Source organism: Corvus cornix, chromosome 17, assembly GCF_000738735.6.
Source record: "Corvus cornix cornix isolate S_Up_H32 chromosome 17, ASM73873v5, whole genome shotgun sequence".
Lineage (NCBI taxonomy): Eukaryota > Metazoa > Chordata > Aves > Passeriformes > Corvidae > Corvus > Corvus cornix.
The window spans coordinates 6399020-6415388 of NC_046346.1; the positions used below are offsets into that span (position 1 = coordinate 6399020).

General features: G+C 47.3%; 1 protein-coding gene across 1 annotated transcript in view; it reads left to right on the forward strand.

Moving 5' to 3' along the window:
• Positions 1 to 16199, forward strand: part of MEGF9 (multiple EGF like domains 9) — a 50234-nt gene extending 34035 nt beyond the window's left edge. Inside the window, exons 3-6 of the mRNA XM_039561687.1 lie at positions 3013 to 3152; positions 6491 to 6634; positions 7519 to 7791; positions 11240 to 16199. Of these exons, the coding sequence (XP_039417621.1) occupies positions 3013 to 3152; positions 6491 to 6634; positions 7519 to 7791; positions 11240 to 11694 (1012 nt within the window). The 3' untranslated portion in view covers positions 11695 to 16199. The remainder of the gene's footprint in view (positions 1 to 3012; positions 3153 to 6490; positions 6635 to 7518; positions 7792 to 11239) is intronic.
• Positions 16200 to 16369: the final 170 nt, after the last annotated feature.

A 16369-nucleotide genomic window follows, 5' to 3' on the forward strand; every position in this document is an offset into this window, starting at 1 on the left:
GTTGATGGATGATGTGATGGTGATACACACCACCTACATGGTCTCCAGAGTGAGTATATTCATAAATATCTGGTAGAAACCAATTCTGGCAGGAGACTTTGGTTACTGGAAGCCTGGTTTTATCCCAACACATATTTGTGTCAATTCTTCGTGAGAGCTAAACATTGGCTGGCTTCAGAGGGGTTAATCATCATCTGAAATGGAGTTCAGTAATTGATGTTACTGCATCAAAACACTTCCCTCTTCCCATCCCCCTTGTTCCCCTCCTTCCCCCCAAAAAGAAATTCCTGGCTGACACTCAAAATCCAGTTTCGTTCTCACTGTGCAAGTATTAAACTGTGGGTCTTTTCTTTCAAATTTCTGGATTTTTATGGGCACAATTGGTCTGTTAACAGGATTTTTTTTTTTGTGGTTTCAATGCATTTATATCATTGACCTTTGCTTTAAAAAGTGTCAGACAGACTTTTCTGGGCTGGAGCTATAAAAAGGAGTGTTGTAAGGGGGCTTTATTCTGTGGAAGCAATGACCACAGGCAAAGCTTTATATTTGCTGAGTGATTTAATTCTTGCACATGCAAGACTTGGCTCTGTGCCATGTGTAACATGTTGAGAAAAGGTCTGCTCAAGAGGCATTCAAACCAAACTTTCCAAAAGTATTTTTTTTCTTTAAAAAAAAAAAAAAAAAGCTTCCTTTCCTGTTATTTCTAAGCTAATGAGTAAAATCAAGGGACTGTGCCCCAAAATGCTGAATTGAGCTCTAGCAGGGTCATTGGGGAAATAAACCTCCTTGAAAGAAATGAAGTGGGAGTCTGGGTGGAAGCAGGGAGAAAGAGGAGGGTGCCATTGAGAAAAAGGCTGGATCAGAGACAGGAGGTAGTCAAACAGAGCTCTCTGAACTCCAAGAGGAAGCGAGGGAGGGTGAAGATGATGTAGCTTAAATGCCTGGTCCTACAAAGCCCTGCTCATATGGTGCATCCCCAAAAGATGTGTTTTCAGGCTAAATATCAGATTTTGCTCTCCATAGCACATGCTTTTTCCTGCCTGTCCCTGCCCTCTTACAGGAATAGCAGTAGCAGTCAGGAGCAAATAATAACAAGCTGCTTTTTGTTTGCGCTTATTTTAAACACTGTGACAACATTTGGATTAATGTTGGGTCTTGTGAAAAGCTCTTTAAAAGTCAAACATACTGAGCTGCTTACCAGCCAAACATACTGAGCTGCTTACCAGCACGCCTTTGAATTTTGCATCTGCCTGCTGCACTTTCAGATAATGGCCTGGAGAGCGAGGAAACATGGTATTCCTTTCTTCTTCTTGTAATCAGGCCATTAAATATGCCTGAGATTTCAGATTCTGCAACTATTTAATTGTGTAACCCCTTGGGCTGAGGTCCATATTTTGGTGAGTAGTTCCTCTTCCTTTGGCAAACAAACAAACAATCAACAGAAATACTGAATTATGCTAATTTCTAACAGAAGCAATGTCTTTGCCCAAAACATTGCAATCTACTGCATTTTAATTAAAAACAACACATCAACAGTGCATCAAACATCTATTAGTTTTAATCAGCAGATTTTTCTGGAGGCTTTTAGGAGCAAATTGTACCTTGTTCACTCTTCCCAGGAGGAGAGGGGGAACAATGGATGAGCTTTGTGCAGGCACAGTGAGCCCTGAAATGCTGACTTTAAAAGGTATTTCAGAGGTATTTAAAAGGTGTTTGAACAGGGTGGAGGTTATACAGGGGAGAGCTAAGAGAATGGTCCAGCATGTGCAGGGCTGTCTGTAGGTGGTATCACCTCCTCTGCTGTGGCTGCAGATAAATCCATCACCTGGAGTGGACCAAATGCTGTTTATTTGTGTTGCTGTCCTGGTTCCCTGCAGCAGGCAAGGCTGGGGGTTCCCGCAGGTCACCCCAGGGCTCTCGAGCATGTGCAGAGGCACTGGGTGCTCGCTGTCCCTTGGCTTGGCTCTTACTGGTGTGCAGGTGGGATGAGCCACCTCCAGTAGTGGCTGTGCCCAGGGCTGGATGGGAAGGAGCATTTTATCCATTCTTGTGATTCCTCTGAGACTTGAGCTAAATGCTGCCAGTGTATAAAGTCTCCTATGAAAGCAAAGGGTTGGAAGCCTCTGTGTGGAGAGAGTAGCATGGAAAGCCAATGGAATGAGGGTAACCTTTGCTTTTTATAGCTCCTGGTATTTGCTCATGGCAGCCACCAGCAATGCCCTCTGTGTTCACAGTGCAGTGCTCCTGCAGTCACACTGTGCCCAAGTAAACAGCTCCTGGCTGGGGTCAGCTGGAGTGGAAGCCTCTGCTAGGGAAGGGAGAACCCTCTCTTGTCTCTCCCTGGCTTTACTGGGTAGAATTCAGCTAGAGAGAGGGGCCTTGCCCAAGTGTCCATGGAGATGTTGTGTGGAAGGGATAAATGGGATCATGGAGGAGAAGTGGAGGGAGTGCAGGTGGCTGACACCTGCCCTGGCTGGAGCCAAGCAGAACACATGAGCTGCTGCCCCAGCTCCCAGGGGAGCCAGGAGAGCAGGTGGTGAGCAGGGAATTGTCTACTCACATGAAAATCTGGGAGGTGCTGCTCAGCACTGATGTGGAGGGGAGAGGATGATCCATGTGGGTGCTCTGGGATTGTTCAGGCACAGTGACCATGGCTGTACCAGTGTCCTGCAGTACCCAGGGCTGGTGCAGGTGCTCGGTGGAGCAGGGACTCCAGAAGGGCTGTCAGAGCATCTGCTGGGGCTGATGCAAGGGGATGGCTCTGGGCCAAGGCTTTCTAGAATGAGCAATGATTTCTGGTGCCTGGTTGGAAATTGCTGTCAGGGCAACTGGCTTGGCAGACACTCGTCCTTTCTTGAACTCCCTATCACTTTTTGGAAATGGTTGCCCCTGGGTTTCATGTCCTGCTTCCAGCAGAAAGGAAGAAAGGGAATCCAAAATCCTGCCTGCAGGTTTGTACCTTGGATACCTCCCAGCACAGCCAGATCTCACTGTTTGTTTTTCCCTCTGCAGCTCTGGGAAGTGCCAGTGCAAAGTTGGTGTCACGGACCTGAAGTGTGATCGGTGCAGTGAGGGCTACTACAGGTTTAATGAAGCCACGTGTGAGCCCTGCCAGTGCAACAACCACTCCCAAACCTGCGACAACTCAACAGGTGATGATGTCCTCTTGTGACCATGGGGGTGCAGACTTCACCTGCCCCTTCTGTCTATGATTTTTCTGTTCTCATTCGGCACGCTCTGCTCGTATCCCCTTCATCTACATCTTTCTACCTTGCATACCTGAAATCTTAAATCTGAAATGGAAATGCGAGGTTGGAGCTGGTCTCCTTTGAAGGAAGGCAGTGAAAGCAGTGTGCTTTAGCCCAGGCTGCAGTGCAGAGCCTTAATTCAGCAGCCTGTATCAGAAATTGGGGCTCTGTTGTTCTCTGCACTTACACAAACACACAGCATGGACTTTTAAAGAGCTTTTGTTTAACTGCTGTTTACCTGGAAACATATACTGTGCTGGCACTGACGTAAGGGGACTTGCAGCCACAGGTAACAGGATTAGAGCTGGTAAAAACTGGCAGCACCTAATTAATATTGCCCACTTTTTATAAAACGGCCTTGTTCATTTTCCTTGATTATTTCTTTGACTGTCTCTCAGACAGATGTTGATGGAGTGCAAATGTTGAGGCACCTGTGCTTGAACAGCTTATGGGGGGGGGCAGGGGGGAGCCCAATTGCTTTCCAGTCTTGACTGGAAGGAGAGATCCTGGAGGAGCACTGTTATGGGACTGCCTGCACAACACCTACTTCAGCCACAGCACTCACTCCAAAATCCAAATTCTCCTCAAAACATCCAGGCTGAAAAGCAGTTCTGTAATATTTATCCAGGAGCTTAGAAAGGGGTAATAATTAAAAGTAGTGTTGCAAAATTTGTTGGCATAGAGGCAGAGCCCATGAAATCAGCTATTTCTGGGCAATTTGTGCCCGGGTGTTCCCTCATGGGCTGTGTGTTTGCAGTGGAGGAATGCCCTGATCTGTGGGCAGTGGATCTGCGCTCCCTGTGGGTGAATTACTGCATTCCCTTGAGGATGAATTACTCCATTCACTCCTATACTGAACTGTATGTGCTTATGTCCTACCAGTATTGAAGGATATAAGGCTGTCTCTAAAGCTGTGCACACATCAGCTGTGTTGCTGATTTGGAGCTGGGTGTGTAGGTTTTGTGAAGGGGGAGGATAATCTGCTCTTCCTTTTTTTTCCCCTCAATGTTCCTCCTGCTCTCGATTTAGCAAAGAAAATCCAGAACAAACCTTGCCCCTGGGATGGGGCTGCTCTTTCTGTTGGGATTGCCCAGTGCTGCTCACAGCACTGCAATGAAAACCCCTCATTTTGCTTAATGACCTATTACTGATTTGACAAAAATATTTTTTTCTTTTTATTTTCTTTTTAAATTTTCTGCCATCTGCTCTATTTGCTGCTGTGTCTGAGGAAACCAAACAAAACCAGAACAGAGAACAAAGCTGATTAAAAATTAGATCGGACACCTGCTCTAGAGACTGCATTCTGTGTGACCTCCTCAGCTTTACATCAATTCTGTGTAGCCTTTGTCAAATTTTCAAGGTTTTTTTCCCATTAATGCTGTACTTTGGGCTCCCTCTGCCGGCTCTGCAGCTGGCTCCTGCTTGGCATCGCTCTGTCCAGAAAGAATATTTAAAATTACTAGGCATAAATAAATAACTTGGGCAGCAGGAGCTCCCCAGCCAACAGCACTTCCTCTGCCATGACCGTTGTGTTCTGTGGTGTGTCGGTGCAGTGAGGTGGGCTGGTGCTTCCCAGTTGGGGTCCTGTGAGGTCTGATCCTTCCTGAGGGAATTATCAGGATGAGAAGTGCTATTAATTATTAAGGCTCTCCACAGTGATACCTGATTGCACGCCTGTGTGTGCTCTGCCTGGCTGAGCAACGTGCTGACTCAGGGAAACACAGCCATTTTGCAGGGCTGGTGGAGATGGATGTGGGTGATTTCTGCTGATGGGAAAGACATTGGTCCTGAAATGACCAAGGCAACACAGGTGGGATTCCAGATTTATGCCCCTGTTAGTGCCTGGGGAGCAAGGTCCAAGGTAGCCTTGCTGTGACTAGGCAGATTAACTTCTCTTGTCCAAGACATCCATCCCACTGAAACAGTTGATCCAGGTTTGCAGCTGGAGAAGCCAAGTCTAGCACATAATTTCCCCCTCTAACCCTGACATCTCTCCCACAAAAACCACTGGCTCATGCCTGACAGGCTGCCGAGGGAAGAGAAAACAGTGTGTGGGAGGTGATGCTGAGCAGAGGGTGCTGGCAGGGCCCTGCTGGGTGGGTGAATCAGCTGCTTCCTGGGTTTGCTTCCTGCCCTTAGCATGAGGGCTGGCTGCAAGGACATGCCAGGCTGGCTGGGGATACTTGGTTGTGGAGTCATCACTGTGGGAATTGAGGAGCAGGAGCCGTGTCAGGCTTGTGAGGGAGCCAAACTGTTCTGATATTAATAATAAAATCTGCTGTGGTCTTCATAACAGTCAGCATAAACCTCAGTCAGGATTTTTTCCTGTAGTTGATGTTGATATGAGACTTCTCCATCCCCCAGCAACACTGCTGGATCAGCTCAGTGAATCTGTCTGCTCTCACACTGCTCTGTGCCACTCTTGTTTATAGAAGGGGCTGTTGCCTTTGCAGTCTGGTACGTGGGATTTAATCAAATCTTCCATCAGCTCCCTGCCACCTCACCGAGGAGCCAGCTGAATTACAGCATGTTCCTGGTGATGGATGGGCTTTGGATAGAGGCTGTGCTTTTGTAACTAAGGAGATTTTTCTTCTTGGTCACAGTAGTATCAAAGGATACGGTGTCTGTGAAGACATGGCACATTTAGCTTCTGATTCAGGGGCTTCCCCAGGAAGGGCAGGTGGCTCTGTTTTTCTGGGAGTGTCAGTGACTGCTGCTGCCTTGTCCTGGGGTGGAGGAGCTGGAGCCACACTGGTGGGATGGAGCTGCCTGTCCCCAAAGCAGGACAGTGGCACGTCCTCACCCCTGACCACCAGCTTTCATGTATAGGAAGAGGCTGCACACAAAAAACCAAAGGCATAAACCTGAGGGACCCCTCATTAGAGTGGGGGACTTGAAGCATCAGTGTTCATCTCACTGGTACAAATGCAAACTGAAACTGCTTTCCTTGGGGAGAATTTTAACACCAATGACTTGTGTTTACCTGTAGTGACCTTTTAGTGGTGAGTTGTGGGGCCTCTCTGCTGGGGCTACCTGCTTTTCCACATTATCTGTGTACGTGTGGAGCGAGGGGATGAGCATCAGAAGGTCATAAGAGGCCAGGATCATGTTTTGGCCAGAGGGCATCCAAAACCACTTGTGAGCTCTGATAATGGAGTGTGTTCCACATAGGTTCTTGCTCCAAATGTTCTGCTCTAGTTCCTGCTGCTGAATGTTTGCTTGTTCTCCTCTCCATTCCGCAGGCACCTGCCTGGACTGCCACGGAAACACCGAGGGGAAGCACTGTGAGCTCTGCAAGGAAGGTTTCTATCGGAGCACCCATCCTGCCCACGGCTGCCAGCACTGCCCCTGCTCCATCGTGGCATCCACCGGCACCTGCCACATACGTGAGGCTCTTGCTTTGGTCTAATTCCTCATAATGAAGGTTGCTCTCTTCAGTTAAATTGCCCCTCAGAGTGTGTCAGCCCAGCAAGGTATTCTACAGCCTGTGGAGCTCCTGTTTGTGGGCACTGGAAGCAGCACCTGCTGTGATGGGTCCTGGTGCCTGTGTTGCCTCTTGGGAGAGCAGCTGTGCAGGGGAGTGATCAGAATCACAAAATAGTTTGGCTTGGAAGGGATCTTAAAGTCTACTTCCAGCTCCCAGTGTGTTGCTGCAGTCTGCTCTGAAGAGCCTGCAAAATTTTGCAGAGAGCTTGTGGCAGCCAGGTGAGGGGCAGGAGATGCTCAGCAGTAGCCCTCCATACTTCTGAGTCTGCTTCTGAACACCTCCATGGGACTTCATGCAGAGATTCCCCAAATGTAACTGAGAGAAGTTAGAGTTGTAATAATCATATGTAAGACTTTTTTTGATATTTCCCTAATCAATTTTGCAAGCAAGCTGCCTCTGTATAGGCCCAAAAGTTCTTTTGGATTGCAAGGACTCCCAATATAGTTCAGCTGTTCTCTGAAATTGACTGCTTGAGGTGGAAATGTTCAGGAGTAATAATCTATTTCCTTAGCAACGTGCCAAGTTTGCTCTGTGAGGCTGGTACGAGGCATCAGAACTCCCCAAAGCTGTTTTTTCCCCTACTAACAGAGAAACTGCTGCAGTTCAAAAGTTGTATTTTCAGCTCAAAATTTGAGATTGGTCAATACTTGGTGGCTGCTGATTTCTGTCAGGGTGTCTTGTGGTCAGGTCCCATAGAACAAACCCCACAGAACAAATCCTACAGCGAGGGTGTCTCTGCAAGAGGCTGTGGCACATCCCTGCTTTGCTTTCTGTGTTCTCCAGAGCCTGGCGAGACTGTCCCGAGGTGTGACAGGTGCAGACCAGGGTACACTGGCCTCAACTGCAACCAGTGTGACAAGGGCTACTACAACTCGGACAGCATCTGTGTGAGGTGTAAGTGCAACGGGAACGTGGACCCGGCGCTGTCCCCAAGCGTGTGCCAGCCGGACAGCGGAGAGTGCATCGGGTGTCTGTACCACACCACGGGCTTCCACTGTGAGCTGTGTGAGGAGGGCTACAGCAGGGACCCCGGGGGCACCAACTGCACCAGGAAAGGTAAAAAGTGCTGCTCAAGTCAGTGTCAAGGCTCACTGTGCAGCTGCCCAAAGGTTGGAGAGGGAATGCTGTTAATTGTTCACATTGGTTTAGATTCATCTGGCCTCTAGTGCAGAGGAGAAAACCAGATCGTTTTAACACGTTGGTGCCTATTGGCCTTGAAGGATGGTTTAGAGTTAGCTCTGTGACCACCCTGATTCCAGACCCTGGCACACACTGCCAGTGAACAAGCTGGAAAACCAGTCTATTTGTAGTGTATTTAATGTAGAATGAGAGAAAATGGTTCTGAAGTTGCTCCTTCAGTGGTTATCTGGAGGTTGGTGGATCTCCAGCACCATGCATGGAAACATTACCAGTGTGATGTATTAGATGAAAGAACCCAGAGTTCAGGGAAGTATTTGGGCACAAATTTGTCCTTGTCATGGACAGAGATTCAAGTCAGATCTTCCATCAGGAGCTAATGTGGTTTTCACTCCTGTGCTGCTTTCTGGGTGTGTAATCACAGAGTCCTTCCCTGCTCAGGGAGATGATCAATACAACGAAGTTGGATGCTCATTAGCTGTAACAGGGCTGGAAATGGCACTTTGCATCAGCTCATCCATTACCTCCCCCTGCACAGCTCTGGCTTTGTGCAAGGATCCACATGACTTTGCTCCATTAAAATTCATATGTATGGCTTTGCTTGTACTTGCAGTTTTCACCATTCAGTTTTATTTTAATGGCATTTTTATATCCAGTTCCTGATGTGAGGAAAGCCTGTCCCCTTTCAAGGGGGCTGGAACATGCTCCTTGAGCTTTCCCCTCTCCCTGACACCTGTGTTTTTCCTTTTTTATTAAGCAATTTAAAAGATGTGCAGCTTCTTTCCGGCTCCTTAAACAAAAATTGCCTAAAAACTGACATGCTGAGGTTACTGAGCATTAACTTGTTTTAGGTAAAGGTTTTCATAAATCACCAGTGCATTTGAGTGGCTTCTGGAGTGAAATCATCACCCAAGCTCTGTTTCAGTGGTCGCAGGTGAAATGAGACAGCAGGTTCTGTACAGCCTGGGCAAAGCTCAGCCCAACCCCACGTATCCTGTCATCCTGTCTTAAGCCTGACCAGGATTCTGGTGCTTTCAAGGCAGATAGAGAGGATATTCAAAGGACCAAAGTGAGGGTTTTCAGCCCCAGAGCAGGTGGTGCTCTTGCTGCCATGGCGAGGCACAGCAGGGACTTAGTGCTGGTGCAGTGTGGCTCTGTGCCACCCACCCAAGCACTGCAGCCTCCCCAGGAATGGGCGTGTGGGCTCTCACCAGAGCTCCTCCACTCCAGGAGGCAGCAGCAGCTCTGCAGAGCTGGCACTTCAATCAAGCAGCTGGATCTGATGCTCCCGTCAAAGCTGCCAAAGCAGCCCATTGAGTGAGCAGCTGCTGCTCACAAGGAGCTGCTCTGGGACATCTGGAGAGCTGGCACGGCCCCGGGAGTGGAACAGGCAGCGCTGTGTCACGGCCTGGAAGCAGCGCCGGGGCCAGAGCCCGGCACTTCACTGTGACGTTCTGGGAGCGCCAGGAAATGTCTTCACCCGAGGCCTCTGTGCCAGCCCTGAGCTGATGCTGACTCACAAATAAAGCCCAGAAAAGTGCTGTTTCCTTCTGGTGAATCAGCCATTGTCTCAGTTCTGTTTTTTCCCTACTTATAGCTACTGGCAGGGTTTGCTGGGGATTGAGTATTGGTGAAGGAATTTGGAAAGGATGACTGAATTCCTCATGCCCTTTTCCCAAAGCCAGAGATTTTCCAGGAACCTCTTGCTCCTGTCATGTTGCTTCCTATTGCAAAAGTTTGCCTGTTATCCCATAGAGAAATGCCTTCTGGCATTCAGCATCCTGAGTGTCCTTATCAACCTAAGGCAGGAGCTGTGGAGAGCAGAGGGGCTGCTGCAGGAAGGGGACTCTGAGCAGGAACCTCAGTTAGGTGTGTGATGCCCCTTCCAGAGGAATTTCTTTCCTGATTGCCTGAACTGGGAATGTGACAGCCCAAAGTTAACTTGTGGGAGTTCCCCTGAGGGCCTGTGGCAGGACATGTGCTGAATATTTCCAGCTCTTGTTGCCACTGGAGATGCAACTTAGTGCAAAATTAGTCCTTCGGAAGTGACTCTCCTCCTCAATCATAATTAGTAGATGTTCAGGAGAGCTGGAAGCTGGATCCATACAGCATGGCACCATCAGCTGTAATTGCTGCAGCTGTACGTGGATTTAAAATGAAGTTGCTTTTCTGTTGGCAGGAAGAGAGTGGGAAAGAGGATGCAGAGAATCCTGTGGAGCAATAGGTGCAGAGAACATTCTGGCTGATTGAGGCTTCAGCTTGTGGAGTGTTCCTGTTGCCTGGACTTGAGAACCTAAAATAGATCAGGTTATTCATGTGAGGAAATGCTTTATTAGCTACATTTGTGAGCTTAATACTCCCGATTTATGGTGCTCTCTGAGGCCTGTAGCTCAACAGGTTTGATGCAGGTGTAATGAATTTGCATCCCACTTCTGAGATCTCAAGGTTAACCTGACTCCTGAACTGAGAAGGGAGTTATCCCATGGCTGCTGGAAGCCAGGCAGGTTCTTGGCTGTTGAGTGCCAAGGAAAAGACAGAGCATAGTCTGGTAGTTCCCATGTTCTGATCCTTCCTGTGTGCACATATGCCAGCAGCTGAAACCAAACCAAGATCCCAACCGGCCTCCGCTGTGTTCAAAAGCTTCTGAAGAACATCCACAGTCTTTTTTTGTTGTTATGATTTGGTGACCTTCTGCTTCTGGCTGTGCTGACTGGGGATTTCCATGTGGCTTGTACATGACTTCATTCAAAAGCTGAACTGAGGTTATTTTGCCCTTTTACCTAAAGTGGTGCAAACACTGAACCTGCTGCGAAATGCTGGGACAGCTGAGTACTTGTGGTTCATTTTTTCAGTTTTGATCTTCTTGTTTGTACAAGTAGGGCAGAAATAATAATACTGTGAACAAAATCCTGGTGCACTGGTTATGAAGGGTTTAAGCTCCTGGAGTTGCTGTGTCTGAATGTGCAGCCCACACAGACACCAAGGGACACGTTGGTACAGAGTCCAAACTTGCTGAGCTTGGTAAAGCCCTGTTTTCCTGGTCTGAACAGGAGCTGGACTGGGACTTGCTGTCATCATGAGCTCCTGTATTGAACCCTGAATCATGACTACTGCACCTGTCCCTCAGCACCAGACTTTTCAGAGGAATCCTGTAGTCCATGGGCACTTAGCACACAGAATTATATAAAAAAGCCCCAAACACAACCCTGGACAGACATTTTCTAAACTGCTTTGAAAAAATACCAGTTTTAACAGTGTAACCTTAGTTGCCATAATAACTGTTATATAAATGTCAAATCTCTTATGTTTGTGTTTGATTTTCAGCTCAGCAGATTTCTTATTGATCATTTTAAAATTTGTTTTATAGAAGCCACTCTTGGCCCAGAACCAACAGAGTTTACAACTTCTGCTCCAAATGACACCAAGGCCACATCCTTTTCCACAGCAGTGCTAAACAGTACTTTGTCACCAACAGCTCTACAGACAGTATTTCCTGTAAGTTCCTCTGACAACAGCACCTCTGCTCTCGCAGATGTTTCATGGACTCAGTTTAACATCATTATTTTGACAGTGATCATCATTGTTGTGGTCCTACTAATGGGCTTTGTGGGTGCTGTCTACATGTACCGTGAGTATCAGAACCGAAAACTTAACGCTCCCTTTTGGACCATTGAACTCAAAGAGGACAACATCAGCTTCAGCAGCTACCATGACAGCATTCCCAATGCTGACGTGTCGGGGCTGCTGGAAGATGATGGGAATGAGGTGGCCCCGAATGGACAGCTCACGCTGACGACTCCCATGCATAATTATAAAGCTTAGAAGTCATCCAGCTATTCCAAAGTTTGCTTCTCAAATAGTTACAGGGCTTGTGGAAGGGGTATCAGGATCCGTGCCAAGGCTCCACGGAGAGGAATTTGCTCTTCAGATACTCTCTTGTGCCGGGCGTGCTGTAGCTTGCAGGTGAACAGAAGACGGTGTAGTACATCTGAATTTCAGGTAGTGTGGTGAAATGCATTCTGTGTCCTGTTCTCCATAAAGATCCATAGAATTCACTGTTGTTATGAACTGGATTATGCTGAATTGAAACTTTTTTTAATGAAAAGGTGGTGGGGTGGAGAGAGCAGAACCCGATGAGGAATCAGAAGCTACTTGGTTTCCAGCCAACCCAACAATTGTGTCTTCATCTTTTAGTTCGAGAAGTAGCTCATGAATTAACAGTGGAATTTCAGGAAACAGATCTTTGGAAAGGCATCATCTTAGTTCCTGATAGAAACTTGTTTGAAAAGGAGGACAAAAAAAAGGGAAGTAATTGTTCACTGTGCTACCAAAAGGCAAGTAGAGGAGTGAGTTGCACGCTTAAAAAAGTCACCATTATCTGTTCCCACTAAGCAGGGAAACAGCAAAAAAAATCACAAGAACATTTGAGTGAGGGAAGATACTAAGCTTTTCCCTTTCTGAGTATTTATACAGGGTGATGATGCTATTAAGACATAGCAATCCATTTTTTTCTAGAAGGAGTTAATGAACTTGTATAGTTTCTGTGCAAGGGAAGACAAGAAGACATCTCAGGGTTGCCATGTAAAAATAAAAGCCAGGCTTAATACCCTACCCTGATAGAAATGGTGTGTTCTGTATATAAAATGTAATATATCTTCTTGGAATTGTATTTGTAATTATTTGTAAAAAAGACAAGCAACCAACTGACCAACCAAAAAACCCCCAACAACAAAACCATGAGCCCCTTCCCCAACCTCCCCCACTCCCCAGGTCATGTTTTATCCTCTAGGTTTTAATTGTACAGCGGTTAGTGACGTTGTTTAAAAAAGAAAAAAAACATGAGGATTGTTTAAAATACTGTAAATGAGATGGCAATATTGTTGGAGCTGGGCCTCTGGCAAACACCGACTGCTTAAAGCTTTTCTTCCATTGTCATTGAATAACTTCTTTTTTAGAGAAAATGTGAGTGCTCCCTACTTGTATCTGTCAAATTTTGCCATTCCTTCAAATACTGAGTGAATACCAGTGTTGCCATGACTAGGGCTGAGTAGGTGTCCAAAAATTGGATGCACCAATGTATTCCTTGCTTTTAAGTCTCTGTATAAAATGCAAATACACTGTCACAAACACACTGAGAGCCTGGGCTCAATGGCTGAGGTTCTCCCAAGTGGGTGCTCATCGTGTGGAGGGAACCCATTGCCATCCCTGCTGACACGGTAGGGGGGGTGTGCTGGGGGGCTGAGCTCAGCCCCCTGGCCTCCTGAGGGCCAAGAGCAAAGGACTCCTGGATTTGGGTGGAAACAGCTTTGAGATTAAGAGCTCGCAGGACCAGATCTGTGCTTCAAGGCTCAGAAGGTAAAAGTGCACAGATGCTTTCAGAATTTAATGTAGCACAAGTTGGTGTTGGGCATTCAACTGTGAAAAAAACCCTACAGGGAACAAGTTTTACAGATCCCCCTGGTTTTGGTGTGGGGCTGGTGGGCTGTTAGCAGAGAGAACAACAGGCAGCACAGCACAGGGAGGTCACACCTCGGAGCTCCTGGGTTGGTACCTGCAGTGTGTGTGCCTCAGGGCAGGGGCTGTGCTCCCTGTGCTACTAGTCCCACCCCTGGAAATCAAATTACTGCATGGAAACCGGGCAAGAAACAAATATTTCCCCTCACTCTTGCCCGGCCTCAGAGCTGCAGCTGAGTTGCTGTGCATGGTGGGGCAGTGGTGATGCAGGAACTGGTGGATGTGTCCTCTAAGCCAGGAAAACGTGAATATTTCTCCAGATGAGAAATGGTAGAGAGAACATGGTGGTTATTTATTTGATTTTTGGTGCTGTGAGGAGGTTTTTCTTATCTTTGGAAACTTGCGGGTGGGGGGGAAATGGGTGATTCAAACACATGCTGAAAGATGCCATTTCTGCCTCAAAAATGTGCTGCCTGATTTAAAGATGAGGCGCATGGCAAGGAGGAAAATCATTGAGGATGACCAAGAGAAGTGGTGAGGGCAGAATGTGGAATTGCATATAGGCCCAAGCTGTTGGAAAAAAGCTGATGGAAAAGCTCCTGTTGCCTGCAGTGGGCCTGGGTGAGGTCCTATACTTCAGGTAATAAATCTGGCTCATGTCATTCAGAGCAATGTTACTTATAGTTATAAAATGGGGGGGGACTGGAGAAGAAAATCTGGATATTGCTATCCTTGAGTTACTCATCAAACTTTTAAAGAGCAGAGTGGTGGCAAAATAGAAAGTTTCCTAAAAGTTGTAATTATTTAGAGGTGCTGATCTAGCGACACACTTGCACTTGGTCACTTCATGGGGTGGGGAAAGGTAATTTAGGAAGTGTTGGCTTCTGGGACTGATGTTAACAAGCAAAGCAAAGGACAGGTTGTTCACTTTAATGTTTCTAAAATACTTTAGTAGTTTTTTCATTTCTGCCACAAAACACCTCTTCCTTAAATTTTGCTATGACTGTGGGCTGCTCTGTAACAGGAACAGGCTTGGATTTTGGCTCACTGTAGAAATAAGGACCATCTGCTCAAGCAGAGCGTGGGCTCAGGTGCTGAACCCTCCTAGTTCCTGCCTGCCACAGCACAGGAGGTGTTGACACCTGGGCTGCTTCTGACCTCCAAAATACCCCAAAGGCTTTGTGTTTGGGAAGAGGAGGAGTCAGGATGCCCTGCAGTCGGGCTGCAGGGGAGGGTGGGACAGCTGCTGCCTGTGGATTGCACAGCTGGATTGAAGGAATGGAGACAGCCTGGTAAATGTGATGGGAAGCTTGGTTGGACAGGGAGGACCTGGCTGCCCAGATTTGGATGGCACAGGATGTTCCTGAACAGGAAGCACAGTGAGGATGTGGCACTGGCACCATACTTGTCAAATGGCAGAATGACTCAGGAGGGACACAGCAGCCACCTCCTGCCACCCAGGCCTTGGCACACAGGAACAACAGTTATAAAAGGAGATCAGTGCCTCAGCAGGGAAAGAATAAACAGCTTCAACAGTTTGACTTTGGTGATGTGAGATCAGATCGTCTGTGCTCTTATCAATCGTGCGGCTTCCCCTGGCACCACAGGAGGGGAGGAAGAAGCTGAGCTGGTTCTGTCTCCAGCACCTTGGGTTGGATTGTATGTGGAGGGGTAGCAGAGCTCAAACACTTGTGCCAGGGTACTGAGGGCCACCAGGACCATGACATGTGTCATCGCTTGTCATGAGGCTTCCCAGGTGCTGAGGTTTGTCCTGAGGTTGGGGTAAGGGCAGGTAAATCAGAAGCAGACTCTCAGGGCTGCTTTGAGGCCCAGCTGAGCAGCCAGCGAGGCCAGGGGAGAGCATCTCTGTGACTTGCAGGGCTGAGGTGGCAATACAGGTACACGTGGTGTTCCTGATGGGCCACCTGCAGCACCTTCTGCCTGGGAATGCTGTCCAGCTGCAGTGGTGGGGCTGTCATGGAGAAAGGCACTCAGGGCATGGGACACCAGCTGCAGAGCAGAGAGGAGGTGTGACAGGGCAGGGGGGCTGGTGGATGTGGGAAAGGAGCTGCAGGCACGATCCTTGGCAGTGTGAGGGCCCAGCTGGTCTGGCTGGGGTGAGTTCAGCTCAGCAAGCAGTAAAGGCAAGAGGACAGAATGAGCAGATGAAGGGCACAGAGCTGGGGTGGGGCAGGGCCAGGGCAGCCTGGAGGGCTCTCAGCTTGGGGGAGCATTTGATCAGTACTGAGTGCAACAGACATGTAGAAAAGTGGTTGGGTTAATGAGGAGAGATGATCTCAAATCTTGTGGACCACTGTAGCTGGAAATAGCTACGAGGAGCACTAGCCCTGGGGAGCTGTCAGAATATGTCAGCCACTGGAATGATAATTCCCTTGGACCAGGCTGAGCAAACTTAGCAAGCATTTAGGAAAGAGGAGGGGATGTATCCAGCATCCTTCAGGTACCCTGGGCCAGTTAACCACTCCTGTGCAGCATCATCATCTTAAATGTTACAGGCAATGTAAATGTGGCAGAAAGTCTGCAGAGTCTCCTTTAAATAAAGGATATAAAAATAGTTTTCTCTTTAAAGTGAAGTTTTAGAGTGAGCTCCCACAGGACTCTGCTCTTTATGTGTCAGAGGAATGGATTAAAATAAGAAAAATGTGGGCCTTAAAAGTTGTACTTGCTCCCATCTGAAACCCATCAGTCTCACTCTACATCCAAATACGGCGTCTCCCAAGCATATGCTATGCTTACAAATGCATTTCTAAAAAGAAAAAAAGGTGTATGATTTGAATATATGTAAGAATTTATACAGAAGAATGTTATTTAAAATGAATAAAAATAAATGTATATAATTTGTATCTATGTCACTTGGATTTTTGCATTTGTGATTTTGTTCATTGAATTTCAGCAAGAGTCTTCTCAGTGACAGAAAGGATTGAATCCAATCTCATCCCAGTAATAACATTTGTTCCAAGAGAATTATTCCTTCATTATACCCCTGTATGTGAGATGAGAACCAAGGCACAAAAGTGTTTTC